The 18,283-nt window shown below is 64.3% G+C and overlaps 1 protein-coding gene across 2 annotated transcripts; it reads right to left on the bottom strand.

The window, feature by feature from the left end:
• Window positions 1-1,536: 1,536 nt before the first annotated feature.
• PLCXD1 (phosphatidylinositol specific phospholipase C X domain containing 1) lies at window positions 1,537-15,774 on the bottom strand. 2 transcript variants are annotated; one of them, XM_059157758.1, is made up of 7 exons: window positions 15,475-15,774; window positions 14,590-14,733; window positions 11,028-11,164; window positions 7,713-7,841; window positions 6,817-6,972; window positions 6,183-6,406; window positions 1,537-3,118 (listed from the first exon to the last, which is right to left on the bottom strand). In XM_059157758.1, the coding sequence occupies exons 1-7, from the start codon at window positions 15,716-15,718 to the stop codon at window positions 2,809-2,811; spliced, it is 1,344 nt and encodes a 447-aa protein (XP_059013741.1). In that variant the 5' UTR covers window positions 15,719-15,774; the 3' UTR covers window positions 1,537-2,808. The 2 variants fall into 2 exon arrangements, with proteins under 2 accessions (XP_059013741.1, XP_059013742.1); XM_059157759.1 differs by having other exon boundaries at window positions 6,223-6,406; window positions 15,475-15,718.
• Between the last annotated feature and the right edge of the window lie 2,509 nt (window positions 15,775-18,283).

The following is an 18,283-nucleotide window of genomic DNA, read 5'->3' as shown; positions in this document are numbered from 1 at the left end:
GGCCGCTCCATCCCAATTCCTCCTTATGCAGGAGACAGAAGGAAGGGGTGCCCGTGGGGTCAGGCCTCTGTCCCTCACTCTCCTGGCATACCCGCCCCCACCTGGTGTCCCCACCCCAAGGCCTAGAGACCGCAGAGTCATGACGCCCACTGTGGATGCTTAGTGAAGGGGGCGCCATGGGGGGCCGCGGCTCCAGGGGGTGGGAGCCTGGGAGGCACCGGGAAGGAGAGTCAGGGGGCTTCACGGGCCTGGGAGGGAGCGTCGGGGGCTTCCAGGGGCTTGGGAGGGTTGGGGGCTGTAGGGTCTGGAAGGGAGGGAGTCAGGGCTCCGAGAGACTGGAAGGAAGGGTCAGGGGGCTTCCGGGGCCTGGGGGTGTGGGGGTCTGCTGGAGTCTGGGAGGGAGTCGGGGCTCCGAGAGACTGGAAGGGAGGGTCTGGGGGCTTCTGGGGTCTGGGAGGGAGGGCCACAGGTTTGGGGGGAGAACAGAGAGACGGTGCGAGACCCCGTTGGGGGATCTCCAGAGCACGGAGTTCTGTCCGGCCCGTGGAGTCGGGGGCAACCTGCAGGGCTCCCCGAGAGTCTTCTGGATTGCCGGCACGGCCTGGAAATCGCGGCTTCCGTCACCAAACATAGAGCCAGACCCAGGAAAGGCCTGATTTGATCCTCAAGAGAACACATTCAGACCCGGATTAAAGCGTCTTGTTGAAGACGGAATCCTAAGAAGACAGAACGCCTTGGGCTCTTTCGTCATAGGAGGAATGTTCCAGAACGCGACACTCCAGGAACTCCCTGTTCGTAGGGAAGAGAAGTAAGACACGTCGACTGGGATTCACCATTTGGCTGAGAATTTGACTCGGCCTAAACCTCACGTGCGAAGGACGGGCTTCTGTAACCTTTGGGGTCATGACGCTCGAGCCCTGAGTCCCGGGAAACAGCCCCTAGCACCAGCCTGACCGCCCGTGGAGGGAGAGCATGGGTCTCACCCGAACCCCGGGGCTGTACCTCTCGGAGGTCAGCCACGTACTCCCTGTCCCAAGGGAAGGGCGAGTGCTGCCTGGAGTCGCTGGGGAAGCCCGGGCGCCGGCACAAGGCCCTGGGAAGGACGACCGGAGAGTGCACGGGGCAGGCTGTCCAGCCTGAGAACCAGTGGGCTCTCGGCGACAGGCCCCGTCCCGGGACGCTGGACGGAGGGAAATCAGGCCCGCCTCGCCCCACGGCGGTGCCCAGAGCCGGAGCGTCTGGCGAGCAAGGTGGGCCAGGGCTGCGGCACCGTGTTCCCAGCCGCGTCCACTCAGCTCCCGTCCACACGTCCCCCTCTGGGGATCCGGCAATGCCGCCGACCCCGTCGTTGTGACGGAGCTCGTTGCGGGTCCTGGAGCCCGCAGGGAGGGCTGCCTGACCGCTCTAGCAGTGGCCGGCGTTTTAGCCAATAACGTGGGTTTGAATGAAGGCGCGCAGACCCCTTCTGTAGGGATCGCGGGTCGCAGGCTCCACAGACGGCCGCGGAAACGGCACGGGCACGGGGAAGCAGAGGACTCCTCTGACTCGCTTTATTGGGATTTCACGCACGCGAAGCCTGTCCTGCGTCCAAGGAGCGAGCGAGTCGGTCCAGCCTGTGAGCTCCGGGCGCTCCCCCATCGGAGCGACGCGTGAGCCATGGAGGACGGGGCGCTTCTCTCTGGGGGAAGACACATTCTCCCACGTCCGCCGTTCGTCTGCGGGGACCCGCCAGCCTGGGCAGGGGCTGTCCCACCGCCGTCCACAAGGCCCCCAAACGCAGAGCCTCGGGACAGAGGAATGAGACAATCCAGGGAACGTCCTGGTCTCCGTGAGCGGTGGGAACAGACGGACCTTGAGAAAACATGGGATGGGGAGACGGAACGGTGACAAATGCCCAGCGTGGCTCTGGGACACGGAACGGTGACAAATGCCCAGCGTGGCTCTGGGACACGGAACGGTGACAAATGCCCAGCGTGGCTCTGGGACACGGAACGGTGACAAATGCCCAGCGTGGCTCTGGGACACGGAACGGTGACAAATGCCCAGCGTGGCTCTGGGACACGGAACGGTGACAAATGCCCAGCGTGGCTATGGGACACGGAACGGTGACAGGCGCCCAAACCAGAGACGGGATCAGGAAGCTCAACTTCGGAGACGGTGGAGGGCAGCCTCCCAGCGGGGCTGACGCACTGGGCAGCGCGAGGGGCCTGGGGCTGCCGGCAGGAGGTCGGAGCAGCACAGACTGGCCGCTCCAGGGGCTGGTTGCGAAGACGAGGACGCCACGGCAGCCACCGGCCTGGGCACACCTGCCGGTCACACCCGCATCCCCGTCTGGGAAGGGGCAGGGAGTGTGTGCACGGCAGCCCTCGCCCTCTGACGGCCCCTCACGGGCCTCCATGACCATCAGGGGAGCCGACGTGAAACCAGCCCCCAGGGCCCACGGCCCTCGGGGAGACACACAGGCCGTGATGCCACGAGAATGAGAAGGAGCTTTTCCCCGTATCCGTGGTTTTCTCACTGAGATTCCGGCGCACTCAGTCCTACCCAACAGACACGGTGTGACGAGGTCTCACGCGGCTGCTGGAAGCCATGAGGACGTCCTCCTGCTGCCCTCGAGGCCCCAGGAGAAGGGACGCCCCACGGCGGCCACGGCCCTGCCTGGGCTGCACCTCGAGCAGACCCCGGGTTCCGTCCGTCCTCTCCATTGCGAGCACACGGCACCGTGAGCCGTGACCAGGTTCCTTGAATCCGCCCAGGGAACGCCAAAGACCTGGGAAGCCCGGGGCCACCCCCGGGGACGCCCGGACGTCAGGGGGAGGCAGGGAGCCTGCCCCGGGTCCACGCTGCCCGCCCACCGTCCGCGGGAGCTGCGGAAGGGGTCAGCATCGAAGCAGCTTCTCGTTGAGTCTTATGACGTCGCCCACGAACGCGTCCGCCCCGATGAAGTCGCCCGCGATGATGTTGGTGCACTGAGCGCCCGGCCCCGGGCTCTGCTCCCGGACCCACGCACGGAGGCACGGCAGGCTGGGGAGCGTCATCTTCCTGAGGGACTCGGTCGGGTGCCCCAGGACGTACGCCAGGTTCTCCGTCAGGTTGATGCCCGCCACGAACAGCCCGCCTGAAACAGAAAGGAGAGGGGTTCGCGGGGCTGCGGACGCCCGCCTCACGCCCCGCCGGCGCCCGTTCCCTGCCACGGGTCCTCAGCAGAGCTGGAGAGTTCCAGCGGCAGAAGGACACACGTGTCCGTGTCAGTGCGGTGCTCCTGTCCCCCAAGAGTGCGCGGAAGCACCTCCCAGAGACATCCACGTCCCGACCCCCACGTGGTGGGTGGAAGCACCTCCCAGAGACGTCCACGTCCCGACCCCCACGTGGTGGGTGGAAGCACCTCCCAGAGACGTCCACGTCCCGACCCCCACGTGGTGGGTGGAAGCACCTCCCAGAGACGTCCACGTCCCGACCCCCACGTGGTGGGTGGAAGCACCTCCCAGAGACGTCCACGTCCCGACCCCCACGTGGTGGACCGAATAATGTCCCCAAAGGCGTCCTTGTCCCGACAACCTCAGTGTGGTGGATGGAGTAACATCTCAGAGCCCTCGAAGCCACGTGAGCCCTCAAGCCGTGGGAACAGTTGGAGCCACGTGAGAGCTGGAGCCCCATATGGGCTCGGAACCACGTGAGTGGCAGGAGCGTGGGAGGTCCTCGGAGGGCCGCGGCAGAGGCCCTGTACACCTTCCCTCTCACGTCGGCGTGGGGAGGACCCCGCAGCTCAGCTCCGCGTCCCCGAGGCAAAGACAACTGTGGTTCTCAGCAGTGGTCGTGTGACGCCCCCGCACTGCCCCCCACCAGCTACTTTCCTTCAACGTGGAGGGGAACGTCACAAGGTGCCGCGTTCGGTGCTGGAAGCAGAATGATCCGGCAGCGTGTGGCACGTTCACGTGGCTGTGCAGCCGCCGCCGTCACGTTCCAGAGCATTCTCATCCCCCAAAGGAGGCCCAGTTCTCTGTGCCCACGCACCCCCGATGTGGCCGTGGCTTCCCTCCCTGACCACCGTGCTTCCGTGGTCCGTCCACACGGCACCACATGTCCTCTCCGTGCGGAATCCGTGTTCTGCCTGCGGAGGGACCGTCCGCACACCCATGCGTGTACCAGGAATGCCGGGCTCATCCACCCAGAGCTTTTTAAGCACCGTGGGACTCGTACCCAGTGGGAGCCGAGGCTCAGCCAGGTTTGGGGCTATAACGGTGCCCCCAGTCGCACCCCTGTGGCGTTGGAACCACACAAACCTTCTCCACGGCATGCGTCAAAGGGGCACCGCATGCCGGCGTCTGCTCCATAACAATGGGCCACGGAGCACAGCAGGAAGCCAGCGGTCCGTGCCACGTGTGGGCGTAACACGAGCGGCCTTCCGTGGAGAGGCGCACGGAGCCAGAAGCACGCAGCACGGCGTGGCACACGTGTCGCCCCAGCGAGTCTGTCTGCACTGGTGGCTCTGTCGGCTCCTAACACGGCCGTCGATGGAGTTGACTCAGGGACCCACTCCCTGCTGTGCCGACCGGGACCCACAACCGCACTGCGTCACCGGCCACTACTGCGCAACAGGACACGGAACAACACGGCCGGGACACTCAGAGTCTCCCCTGGCACAGCCACACACCCTTGACCACGGCTAGGAAAGAGTAAAGCCGTGGTCTCCACCATCAGGAAAAGGTCCCTCTCTTCAAGCTAGTGGCTGCCGCCCAGGCCAGGGGCCTCCGCCACAGCAGGGAGCGGGGCCGTGCTGCAGCGTGTTGGGCAGAAGCAGACACACGAAGCCCTCAGACCACGGGGCCCAGTGGAAACACATGGCCCTGTGGGCATTGCCACAAGAAGGAGTTCACACGAGCACACGAGCCCTGCACCGGCCCGGTCTGAGCCAGAGGCGCCCTCGGACCCGCCGCCCAATGGGGCACGGTGGACGGAGTGTGCAAGGGGTGGGTGCCTGGGGTCCTCCGCCAGCAGCACGGGCGGCGTGCCATGCTGGCCGCCCAGGGGTGGTCCCCGCGGAGAACCCTGTCCCCTCTGGGAAGGGGACTCCACGCAGCCATTGTACAAAGGAAGCACCAGACCCAAGTGAGATGGGAAACCGCGCAAAGATAGGGGACGGGGTGCAGTCGCAGAGACGGACAGACAGCTCAGGCAGGGGGAGGCAGAGAGGGCGGACGTGCCACTGCGGGTCGTGGGCGTTCCTCATGCCTCGTCCTCAGATAAAGCAACCACATCCCCGCTACGCAGGGCGGCGGAAGGGTCCACGGCCCACGCCCGTACCCCCAGCAAGCGCTCGCTGCACGGATGGTCAGCAGCTGCCAGCCACTCTGTCCCGGCTCTTTCGCACTCAACCGTGCACAGCACGTCCGTGTGTGAGCACAGCACGCCGCACGCGGTGCGTGTCGGTCCCACGGCGCTGCGGGACGCTGGAGCCACAGCAGCACGGCGGAGCCCTCGGCAGCCTGTGGACACGACACGCACCTCGACATGGACACCACACGTGTGCACACACGTCACAAGGAAGTGTGTGCACATCTGTGTGTGTGCACTTGTCCACTCCCACGTGCACACACTCGTCTGCGCACACCCACACGTGTATTCATGTGCACGCATCGCCATCTGCACACATACGCGTGCGGACGGGTGTGCACACCCACACAGTGCATCCGTATTATGTGTGTGTCTGCATCCGTGTGCATCCATGTGCACACACACGTCGTGTGCCCACATGCCTGTGTGTGCATGTTGTGCTCATGTCTGGTCTGTGTGCGTACGTGCACATTTGCAGATGCCCACACACATGCACACGCCCACACACACTTTTGCACACACCCACACAGGTGCACACATGCACACGGACCCAGATATGTGGGTCTGCATCTCTGTACGCATGCACACGTGCACACACTCACTTTGGCGTATTCACGTTACGCACACATCTGTGTCCACGCGCACACACAAGTGCACGCACACATGCGTGCACACGGTCACAGGCACGAGTACCGTGTTATCCATTATCCGCCTCCGTGTGCATGCACACAGTTATACACGCGTGCACACACCCACACGCGTGCATCCGTGTTATGCACACACACACAAGAGAGACGACGTCCAAACTTCTTTGCTGAGAGCCAGAAGCAAGCCAGTGTGGGACCTGCCTGCAGGCTGGGGTCCCGTGAGTGGACAGGACGTGCTCACCCGGGCGGCCACAGCTCTTCATGCGCTCCAGGTAGCGGATGAGCTCCTGGGGTTTCACCTGGTCGCCCCACCAGTAGGGGATCCCAGGCCACAGCTCTGCGTGCCGGTTCACAACGCTGTCCTCCTCGTAGGACAGAATGACCTGCTGGCCGCGTGACCACATCTGGTTCAGTGTCGGCATCTCCTAGAGGGGAGGGGGATGGCGCTGAGAGACGCTGATGGTGGGGGACCCAGTCATCAGAGAGACTGGCGCTGGGGGACCGGGACATCAGAGAGACAGTGGTTTTTGGGAACCGGGGTGTCAGAGAGCCAGTGGTGCTGGGGGACCGGGGCGTCTGAGACAGTGGTGCTGGGGCATCCACGGAGCTGAGTGTACCTGAGGTGCAAAGGAAGTGGCCCTCCTGTGCCCGGGCAGCGCAGGGGCCTCTGGCAAGCTGCACTCTGCACGGGACGAGCGGGTCCTCCTCTCAGGGCATCCCGAGGACCGGAGCCTCAGGCCGCAGCAGACTTCTCCCCGACCACGCACAGCAGAACCAGCGGATAAGCCCACCCTTCCAATCCCGGCCCAACCCCGGCCCCAGGGGCCCTCCTCACCCCTCGCGGACACAGCATGTCCCCAAAGATGTTCCTGATGCAGGCGACCAGGTACTCGTGCAGGCCGTCCGTCATGCCCTCGAAGTCCCTGCAGGCCAGGATGACCACCTCCCGGGGATGGCTCTCCAGCCACTCGGAGATCTCCGTGAGCGTGTCCTGCGCAGGGGACAGAGCGGCTGGTTCGCACCCTACCGAGAGGGGCCGGGGCGCTGGAGGACCCTGGAGGACGCTCCCGTGGGCCAGAGGGGCTTCTCTGGACAGAGCTCAGTGGACGAGGGGGCTGGGTACCGCACGAACGCAGACGTGCGGCCGACAGCCGGGCCACCGCCCCGCTGCTCTGGGGCAGAAGTACACGCGTGGGTGTGCTTGTGCACGCGTGTGCATGTGTGTGACTGGTGTCTGTGTGCTCACTCGGGGGGCACCGAGGTGTGACGTCTGCAAGTGCTGGGGACCTGCCGAGGCCAGCCAGTGGCCCGTGGAACATGGTTCCCGACGGTGTCCCCTGACCGCACTCACACTGGGGGGCTTGCCGCGCGGGGGGGACGGGCTGCCCCAAGCAGGGGTGACACCCGACGGCAAGACGTCCTACTTAGATGTGGTTGCGGCTGGAGGAGGTAGAAGACACCGCGAACCAAACGTGGGTGGACACGGGGCCCCACTTTGGCAAACTCCCAGACGCACTAGAGGACCCAGGAGCCTGGGCACAAGCTCAGAAAGGCGCCCGGCCACGAGTCCCGGAGGCCGGCTTTCTCCCGTGTGCCGGGGTCACGGGTGTGCTCCGTGGCGGAAGCTGTCCCCGCCGAGCCCGCATACCTCCACCAGCGGCCTCATGTACGCCCCACCGAGCCCCCATACGTCTACCAGTGTCCTCATGCACACCCGGTGCACCCCCGCACCTCCACCAGCGACGTTGTGTACACCATGTGCACAAAGTGCAGGTTCTTCTCCGAGCCGTCCCGCATGTGTGCGATCCGCAGGTCCAGGTACCGCACGCCCGCGTCCAGCTGCTCCGTGACACCCAGCACCTGCAGGCGAACAGCCGTGGTCACCGCCAGGGACTGCGTGGTTCCTGCCTCGGCCCACGGCCTGCATGGAGAGCTCAGAGTCGTGTTGGAGCAGCCCGGCCCGAGCCACGCCGTAGGATATCCCGTCAGTAGGTGTTGGTGCTTGCCGGGGCTTGGGAAGCCACGGGGCCCTGCCTTCGGGAACACGCTTTCCTGGAGACACTGGCCAGCGACAGCCACGAAGGGAGGCTGGCTTCCAGACGTCCCGCAGGGTCCTGCTTCCCTCCCTCCCCAGGCTGTCGTCAGGAAGGAAGCCTCTCCGGGCCTCAGTAGCGCTGGGCTGGTTCCGTGAGCCCCATCTGGTCGCTCAGGGTGGGGTGCGGCTCAGGCTGCACCGTGGCGGGGGGGATCCGCTACAGTGGCCACGGTCCCACACCCCACCAACAGCACCAGGAGAGGCAAGAAGGAATCCGCACACGGTCAAGGGAAGAAAAGGCTGTTCCCTTCCTGGCAACGTCATATGGGAAAAGGCACGAATTTCCACGGAAATAACATTTACGCCCTGAGTGGCCTTGCGGGGAACTTGCATTCCTCCTGCTAGTCCCCCCGGCTGACAGATCGGGAAACTGAGGTTGGGGAGACCACACAGAGGACCGTGTGCACGTCGGACCCAGCCAGGTGGGACCCCACGCCGCAGCCGCGGGCCACCTCCATGCGCAAGCACCCTGGGGGGACGCTTGGGGTGGGGCCTTGCTCAGCGACCCCGAGTTCTCAGGAGGCCCAGAGTCTGGGCAGGGGAATTCAGCCGTGCCGGCGACTCCCAGGGGACGGGCCAGTCCTCCCTCGGTGACCCCCGGGTCTCCCAGCCGCTGTGCCCAGGACTGTAATCCACTGCCTTCTCAGGGGACGTGCTGGCTGCAGCGAACTGAGGACAGACCGTTGTCTCCCCAAAGTATCCCTTCACGCACTCGAGCTGTAGTTTGAGACAGTAACTCGGGGCTCCTTGTCGTAATGGTTGGGAAACAGCAAACTCTGGAGAGGACAGCAACGTGTCCCCCAATGTGTCGGGGGACACAACCAGCCAGCCACGGGGCACAGAGGGCAGCCACGGGGGGACAGAGGGCAGCCACGGGGGACAGAGGGCAGCCACGGGGGGACAGAGGGCAGCCACGGGGGACAGAGGGCAGCCACGGGGGGACAGAGGGCAGCCACGGGGGACAGAGGGCAGCCACGGGGGGACAGAGGGCAGCCACGGGGGACAGAGGGCAGCCACGGGGGGACAGAGGGCAGCCACGGGGGACAGAGGGCAGCCACGGGGGGACAGAGGGCAGCCACGGGGGACAGAGGGCAGCCACGGGGGGACAGAGGGCAGCCACGGGGGACAGAGGGCAGCCACGGGGGGACAGAGGGCAGCCACGGGGGACAGAGGGCAGCCACGGGGGGACAGAGGGCAGCCACGGGGGACAGAGGGCAGCCACGGGGGGACAGAGGCCCCAGGAGCACCGGGCAGCCCTCCTGCCTGTTTGTCCCTCCGTGTCTGTGCCCCAGAAGCTAAGTCATGCCCCCTCCCCCCTCCTGTCTTCCCGAGGATACTCCGCTCCATCGTCATGGCATGTTCTGTGCCAAACCACCCACTGGGTGCACACGTCCCAGCGTGGGGACGCACCATGACAGGGTCTACGGACCCCCCCGTGTCTGCTGCCCGTGGGCAAGCGTGGCTGGTTATGTCCTGCATGGGACGGCCTGACGGATCCTGCCCTTCAACAGCGTCTGGCCCGCAGCACACCGTAGATGTCCTCATAGCCCACCCCATAGTTGCTCCCCAGGACCGAGGAACTCCGGCACCAAGGGATCCTGGCACTGAGGGACCCTGGCGCCATGGCCCCCAGCACCATGGGACCTGGGCCCCAGAGGGTCTCCCTGGTTGCAGTGAACCCGCTCTCCTGCCCACAGGGCGAAGGCCTGTCACCTGCATGGGGGAGGCACCGGAATAACCCATCAGGAATGTGGTTTCTCCGCATTCCAGACCCAGACCCACAGGCGGGCAGGGTTAACACTGCCTTGGGAGTGAAGTTCCCTGAGCCCAGCCGTGGCACAGGTCAGAGCCTGGGGGGCGGGGGGGGGGGGGGCTGGAGCAGGAGAGCCTGGAACCAGAAAGCACAGAGCCCTGAGCCCCACCCCAGGTGGAAGCGAGGGATGAGCTGCTCTCCGGGTGGGCGCCCCGCTCTGCGCTCTGCTGTCCCCACTGGGCGCCCCCTAACCCCCGTCCGGCCGGCACCCCTCCCCCGCTTGCTGGCTAAGGCTCTGCTGGGGTCAGCCCCAAAGCCCGCTGCCTGTACCCCAAGAGGACAGACTGGGTCACCCTGATCTCCAGCACGCCCCCCCACCACGAGGACACCCCAGGTCACCCTGACCTTCCTCTGATCCCCTCCCCCACAAGGAGACCCCTAGGAGACAAAGGCTGGACAGGGAGGGCGGAGCCAACCCTAAGTCAGGAGGACGGGCTGACCGAGGACAGGACACCCCTCCTGCCCGTCCCTGCACACCCCTCCTGCCCGTCCCCGCACACCCCTTCTGCCTGTCCCCGCACACCCCTCCTGCCCACACCCCTCCTGCCCGTCCCCGCACACCCCTCCCTGCCCGTCCCCGCACACCCCTCCTGCCCGTCCCCGCACACCCCTCCCTGCCCGTCCCCGCACACCCCTCCCTGCCCGTCCCCGCACACCCCTCCTGCCCGTCCCCGCACACCCCTCCTGCCTGTCCCCGCACACCCCTCCTGCCCGTCCCCGCACACCCCTCCCTGCCCGTCCCCGCACACCCCTCCTGTCTGTCCCCGGGCATTCCCTACAGAAACTGGTCGTGGCCATTCTGTGTGATCCTTTTCACAGGCGAGCAAATTTCCAAAGAGACCCCGGGACCCCCCGCACAGCTCGGGGGTGTTTCCCAGGACTGAGGGCTCTTCAAGGTCACCTGGAGGCAGAAGATGCCAGCCTCCAGCTTCCGCAGGGACGGCCTGCCTCCCGCCCCGCCCAGCTCCCAAACTGCAGACACCCCCCCCAGTCTTGACCACTGGGCTGTGGGGGTCCTGCGGGCTGTGCCTGTCTGCAGGGTGGGTGCGGGGTCCGATTTCCACTGCACTCCCCCTCTCACAGGGGTCAGGGCACCTCGCTGCCGGGAGGACGCGGGTCAGCCCATGCTGACCAGTACCTGGGTGGTGGACCACCGGAGCACCACGGGGCGGGTGACGCAGGGCAGGACCTTGCCCAGCAGCTGCAGCAGCCGGGACTGGGTCTGGGAGATGGGCGACGTCTTGTTCAGGCAGTAGGTCATGGTGTCGTGGCTTCCTGCAAGCAGACACAGGGGACGTTGCACGGCGGCCTCCTGGGCTGTGTGCTCCGAGGGCACGTGGGGAACACAGCGTCAGGCGTGACCGGTCGTCGTCGCCAAAGACGCACGCCCACCAGACGGCTACAGAGTGCGTGGGGGGTCATCCAGAATCGAGGGGCCTCGATCCAGGGGCAGGGGTCCTGATACGAAACCGAGGTGCGGAAACGGACGCACAGGACAGGCGCCGGGACCCCCAGGCACCTCCCTGGTGGGGGCACCCCAGACATCACCATGGGGACAACCCTGTGCAAAGCGGGCCGTCTCCCCACAGAGCCCGGGATGGGCTCCTGGCTCCCGGAGGCGTCCACACCAAAAAGAGTTTAAGGTTTCCCAGAAACCTCTGTAAAGCAGAATAAGAACGGGGGACTTTTTCTACGAGGTGCTAATGGACGTGTGTCATTTAGGAACGAACTCTGGAAAGAAATCAACCCAGCACAGCCGGTCAGACGCGCTGCTGGAGACCCACTCGACAACGGATCGCAGTCCCGTGTTCAGAGATGGATGTGATCAGACCAGCTTCAGTGTCCGTAAGGAGGCGTCCTGACCAGGGGACGCACGGGTCCAGCCGGCACGCGGCTAGCAGCGCAGATCAGGCCAGATTCCCGTGTCCTGAGTCCTGCCCACGGTATCCCTGGATGTTGGCAGATTTTCGTGCACAATGAAAGCACAGAGTTCTGTGGGGACACATGGACACGATCCCCAGTGGAAAAGTTACAAGGAACACAGGACTGGAAACGGTGGGATGTCCCCAAGCTAGGCTAACTCACATCCCAAACACATCCCCAAGACGCGTCTGTCCAAATGCCCACACGGTGAGCAGAACGTGATCCTCCAAGCGTTTCCCCCCAAAGCCCCTGGAGGGGGACGTGTCATCCCACACGGCAGAAGGCAATGAGCAGACCAGGTTCGAGGGTCGAGCAGGAGATCTTGGATGACCCGCTGGCCCGATCTTGCCTTGAGGGACCTCATAACAGGGAGGTGGGGTCAGAGTCCAAAGACGGTAGCAGAAGGCACGTTGCGGGCTTCGAGGTAGTGGAAGGGGCCCCGTGAAGCCAGACACAGCAGAGAAACGGAGTCTCCCAGGAGCCTCCAGAAGGAGCTGGCCCCACAGGCACTCAGAGGTCAGAACGTGCCCAGTTCTGGGCCCCAGAGCTGTGAGGTCACAGCCGTGTGTGAAGAGGAACCACCCAGGTTGTGGTTCTTCGTTCAAGGAGCCCGTGGACATCGCACAGTCACCCGGACTGGTGGTGCCTTCGGGTCCAGGACTCCTCCCCAGCAGTACTGCGCCGTCCGCGGCCCCTCACAGCTGTGGCCCCCCTACATCTGCCTGCTAAGGGAGCTCTTCGGCCCCCACCTTCTCTAGAGGCCACATGTTCTGAGGGGCGCCCAGGGGATGGAACCCCAGGACCGGCGCACCTCTTGGTCACTTCTCACCTCCCGAATGACTCCCTGCTGATCCCCAGGACCCCTACCCCCACTCCCCATCTCAACTGCACGCAGAGCACTTGGGACCCACAGAACACGCGCCCACCAGGAAACCCTCCCCCCAGCAGGGGGAGGGGAGACCCCAGTGACTCGGGTCACCAGGAAGTACACGCAGGGCCTCAGCTGTCCTCCAGCATGGTGGGGAGGCCGGGTTAGGGTTAGCTTCTCAGTGGCTACGTCTCCTCGTCTGTGTCTTACGAGGACCCCGGTCGCTGCGTTCAGGACCGGCCGACCCAGGATGAGCTCATCTCACATCCCTCCCTTCGTCATACTGGCAAAGACCCATTTGCACACACGGCCCCATTCCAAGACTCGTGGCGGGACATGAATTTCTGGGGCACGGGCCACTGCCTGCAACTGGGTTTGTGCGGGGATGCAGCCGGACCCCCGGGGCTTTCTCATCCGTGAGTCCTTCAAGCCAGGGACTCTGGCGACGGTGGGAGTCCCGCTGACGGGACCACAGGCCGCCGTCTGGGAAATGCGCAGACTGTCTTCTGCCCCATCCCCACGAACCAGATACACTGCGTATGCGTGTTCCTCAAAAAGTCATAAAAGTCCGGGGTGCACCTGGGCGTCCGTCAGTTAGGCATCAGCCTTCCTTTTGGGCTCAGATCATGATCTCGGGATCCTGAGATCGAGCCCCACAACGGGCTCTGAGCTCTGTTGGGATTCTCTCCCTCTGCCTCTCCCCAACCCCCCACTGGCACGTTCTCTCAAATTAGTACATCCTTTAAAGAAAGAAGAAGTTGTACAATTCCCAAAGAAAACCACAGGTGCGTATGAAACTATAGAAAAACATCAAAAACTGCGGAAACCCACCCAGCTGAGAAATCCGCTGCTTTTGGGGGAGGAATTCCTGCTACCGCGTGGCCGTGGCCGTGGACACACACGGTGGGATCCGCCACGCTTCTTTTCTGCAAACAGGGAAGACTGGCAAGGCCCGCGCGCTCCTCAGGGCAGAGCTGCCGCCATGGCCCCCACCGCCCCCAGAGCCCCAAGGGCCCGGCGGAACCCAGCAGGCCTGACTCGGGGCGCCGGGTCATTGGATCACACGGTCCCCAATGTGCTCCCTGTGATTTCTTTGTGGGTCGGACGCACTTGGGACCCTCCAGGCTCCAAATGCAGGAGACACTCAGCGCGCGCGGATGGGGAGTGGCGGGCGCATCTGTGAGAAACCAGCGGGTTCGCTGCGCGGAGGGACAGACCGGCAGGGATGCTTTACCCCGAATCCCTATGCGGTGACGGAGCCGCACTCCCCCGGGGTCCGCACGTGCCTGCTGGGCTGCGTTAGAGAAGAAGGAGAAGGAAAACACGCAGGGCATGTCTGTGTACGTGTGTGCATGTGTCTGTGCCTGTGTCGTGTGCACGCGTGCGAGTCCATGCACACATCTCTACCTGTACTGTGTGTGTGTGCACGGCTGCCTGTGTTGTGTGCATGTGTGTGCAGGTCCATGCACACATCTGTACCTGTACCGTGTGTGTGTGCACGGCTGTCTGTGTTGTGTGCATGCGTGTGCAGGTCCATGCACACATCTGTACCTGTACCGTGTGTGTGTGCACAGCTGCCTGTGTTGTGTGCATGCGTGTGCAGGTCCATGCACACATCTGTACCTGTACCGTGTGTGTGTGCACAGCTGTCTGTGTTGTGTGCATGCGTGTGCAGGTCCATGCACACATCTCTACCTGTACCGTATGTGCACACCTGCCTGTCTTGTATGCATGTGTGTGCAAGTTCCCGCACACCCCTGTACCTGTACCGTGTGCGAGTGTGTGCACCGCATGAGCACAGTGTCGGCCAATACTGCGTACATCCGCGTACGTGCTCGCTGCGGTCTCCCCACCCCCGAGCCCCATCCCGTGGCGGCAGCTTCCCCGCTGGGAACGTGGAGGCCCTCACCTGGGATGGACAGCTGGTGGAGGGGCACGTCCCAGAGTACCGGGCACAGCGCCGACATCCAGTCCGCATTTGTGGTGCACGGCAGGCTCCGGAAGCTGCCGGAAGTGCTCACCTGTCCGCCCATCAGAGTCCACCCCGTGCCACCTGAGGAAGGAAATGAAATTTTGCAGAGGTCAACCGAGGGGACCCACCTCCAGGCACTGGGAAGGGGCTCACACAGCAGCCTGCAGAGCCCACGCAGTTTCCATCCTGCGGTTGCTGGCGTCCGAGGGCCCAGGTGAGCACCACCTCCCCCGCCCTCACCCCTCTGCTGGGGTGCTGGGCTCTGGTGCAAGGAAGCCAGCGCACTCCCTTGCAGGCACCAGGGAGACGCCCTGGGCTAGGGGATGCTAGGGGGTCTCACGGGTCCTTAACCTACAGCCCCGCCACTGCCTTCCAGCGTCTGCAGGCTGGTGCCCAGCACACACGGGTATGATCTCCGCGCACCATCAGCAGGTCGGTGGGCGTGGGTTCGCAACGGCACAGGAAAGGGAGCCCCAAGGACGTGTCCACAGTGCTCCGTGGGCCGGTGGGCAAGACCTCGCCCCTGGTCCACATGTGCCCATCCACCATAGCCTGGCCTCCTGACCTGCCACCTCCACACAGACGGTCCACCCTTGGGGACAGAGCCTTGCCCCCAAGCCCTGAGGTCACATGTACTGGTTTCCCTGCAGGAGCCTGTCCTGGGCTGAGCTGTGTCCCCACCACCAGATTCCCACGTGGCAGCCCTCGTGTCCTCTCCCTGGGTCACGGGCTGGGTTCAGAGCAGGGGCACGTGAGGCATGAGACCCGGGCCCACAGGGACCACGCAGCGTGCTGGCCACCACGCGGGCATTCCCGACCCACCGTCTGCGAGGGACGAGTTCCTTGTGGTCTGCATGTGGCCCTTCCTCTGGCCAAGTCTCCCACTGTCGGAGCTCTGCCGGTACAGCGGGGTTGGGGGCGTCAGACCTGGCCTCCCAGAAATAACCCGCTTTGCCATAAGGACGACTTTGAGCTGAAGGAGATTGTGAAAAAGCCAAGACAAGAAAAACTCCCTGCCCTTCTCCTCTCTGCCTGAACGCGGCATAAACTTCTTTCCTGAAGCCATCCCTGCTCTGCCCCTGCGCCAGGAAAGGGAGGAATGTTCTCTCCGGGAAGGTCTGCATGACAAGCCTCAGTAAGGAACACTTACCTCCCCGTCGTGTCCCCCAAACATGTGCCTTCTCATAATTGACTGTCGCTATGATGCCGACCCCTTTTCCTCTGGCTTGTTGCCTCCCCCCGAACGTGTCACCCGTTGTTGAAATGGCAGGTTAGCCCGTAAGTCTCTCTCCGTGAATCTACGTCTTGTCCGTGAAGGCCTCTGTACATGTACAGAATCAACCTTTTCTCCTGCCCATCTGTCTTTTGTCATTTTATTTTGTATTTTATTTTATTTTACTTTTTGGACAAGCTCTATGCCCAACACGGGGCTCGAACTCTCAACCCTAAATTCAAGAGAGGCATGCTCCACCCACGGAGCCAGCTAGGCACTCCCGTCTTTCACCATCTTAGTTTGCAGGTCTCAGTCACAGAACCTAAGAGTGTAGGAAAAATTTCTTCCTGGTCTAGAGTGCCTCTAGTACAGCAAAAGCCAACACTGCTGGTTCTGCCTCATTCTGCCTCGGCAGCAACAAAGACGGGTCCTCTACCTCGTCCATAAGAGGGTCTTTTACATACTCTACTGGCTCCCCTGCCATCCATCTTCACTTGTGGCCTATCCCAGAACTCTCTCAGCTCTCACTTGGTGTCAACAGTGTCCCTGCAGGAGTGAGTGTGGGACCCCAGACTGGGGCGGGAGGCTGACATTCACGCAGCTGGCATCCAGGCGGTCAGGGACTGGGCTGTGCCGTACACACCCCCCCCCCCCCCAGGAACCATTCCTTGACATGCCATCCAGGCACGGATAGGCCACCACCTGCTCGGCACCCACACAGGTGTCTGGAATGAAGGCGGATCAGGAATTGTGTAACCCCATCCTCAGGATTCTGTAAGTGTGTGTTGGCGAACCTCACTGGGGTGTGTGGCCAGCCTGGATGGGGACACACAGCGCCTGCATCCTTGTTAGGAGAACAGAGGCCGGGGCCTGGCCTCTCCCAGCTGCTGCCCCAGGGGCCTCCTCAAACCCACCTGAAGCGGTGACAGGAGCCCAGCCCCATCCCGTGGCCCTGGACAGGGGGGGCTCCGGTGAACCCTGGCATCTCCCAGGGACTCATCATTTTGCCTCCAAGGAAAATGACTCCCTGACCTTCAGACAGACAGAAGGGGGACAGAACACCCCCCCGCCCCCCAGAATGTGCTCTTTGGAAATGAGGGTTGTCCCCAGCGAGGAGTACCACAGAGAAACTCCAGAACAAGGCACACGGTCCCCCGCGCAGAGGCGGTTCCCACGCAGACAGGAAGTGTCCCGCCGTCCCGCACCTGGGAGAGGTCCTCGAGGCACCTGCACCCCATGGTGTCCTCACTGAGCCAACCACCAGCTCTTGCTGGACCACCCCCTGGATGAGCAAGAGCCGGACCACCCCCCGGATGAGCTAGAGCCGGACCACCCCCCGGATGAGCTAGAGCTGGACCACCCCCCGGATGAGCTAGAGCCGGACCCCCCCACCCCGATGAGCTAGAGCCGGACCACCCCCCCGATGAGCTAGAGCCGGACCACCCCCTGGATGAGCTAGAGCCGGACCACCTCCGCGAGCCCTGGGGGAGGGGCTGGGAGCGGGTCTGCAGAGCCCAGGACCCCGGGGGAGTTACCAGAGCCTCCCACCTAGGAGTGTGCCGGGAGGCAGCCCAGCTCATTCTCCGGGTGCCGGTGACAGGTGACAGGGTGAGGCTCAGGAAATAGCTCTCCCGTGAGTAAACAGACGAACACAAAGCGCCTGACTCCCTGGGCCTCCTCCTCCTCACCAGGCTCCCCCAGGCTCCTTCTCCAGCCCGACCTCTCTCATCTGCCTGTCCGGAGGTCCTGCCCCAGCACCTAGGACCTGGCTGTGACCCCCGGGGCCAACAAGTCCTTCCCCTGCCCGGCAGCTAGGTCGGTGCCCAGGGCACCTGCCACCCTCAGGACCCTGGGGCCGCAGCCGGGGTGGGGGTGTCCAGGTTCCACTCTGACCCCAGCCGGCGCCCTCCACCCGCCGGGCAGGGACACCAAGCCTGGAGTGGACACTCTGGTGGCGGGTCCTGCTGCCCATCTAGCCGGGTCGGGAGGAAGCAACAGCTTCAGCGCAGGACCGTCCGGACTCCCTGTCCCCTGGCCCCCCACCGGCGCCCCTGGCTGGGACCACCGGTCAGCCTGCTGTCCCCACGGCGGACCCCTGCGCTCAACCAGGAGGCACTCACCGCCACCGCAGTCGCTCCCCCAGAGCTCCCGGCAGAGGCTCCCTCTTCTTGCCGCAGACACTCCAGCACTTCCTAAAACGCTCTCCGCCTGTCATTGGCTGCCCTGAACACCGCCCCCGGGGGGAGGAGGAGGAGGAGCTGCCAGACACTCAGTTCCTGCTGCGCGGGGGGGGGGGGGGGGGGGGGGGGGGGGGGGGGGGGGTGGTGCGTGGGCAGTGCGGGGTGCAGGCAGGGACAGCAGCCTACCACCCCCAAGTCCAGACCAGGGATCCCCAAGTTCAGAGCATTGACCTCCCAA

The sequence above is a fragment of the Mustela lutreola genome, chromosome X, assembly GCF_030435805.1.
Source record: "Mustela lutreola isolate mMusLut2 chromosome X, mMusLut2.pri, whole genome shotgun sequence".
Classification (NCBI taxonomy): domain Eukaryota; kingdom Metazoa; phylum Chordata; class Mammalia; order Carnivora; family Mustelidae; genus Mustela; species Mustela lutreola.
Note: the sequence above shows the minus strand (reverse complement) of the source record. Positions and strands in the feature narration are given on the sequence as shown.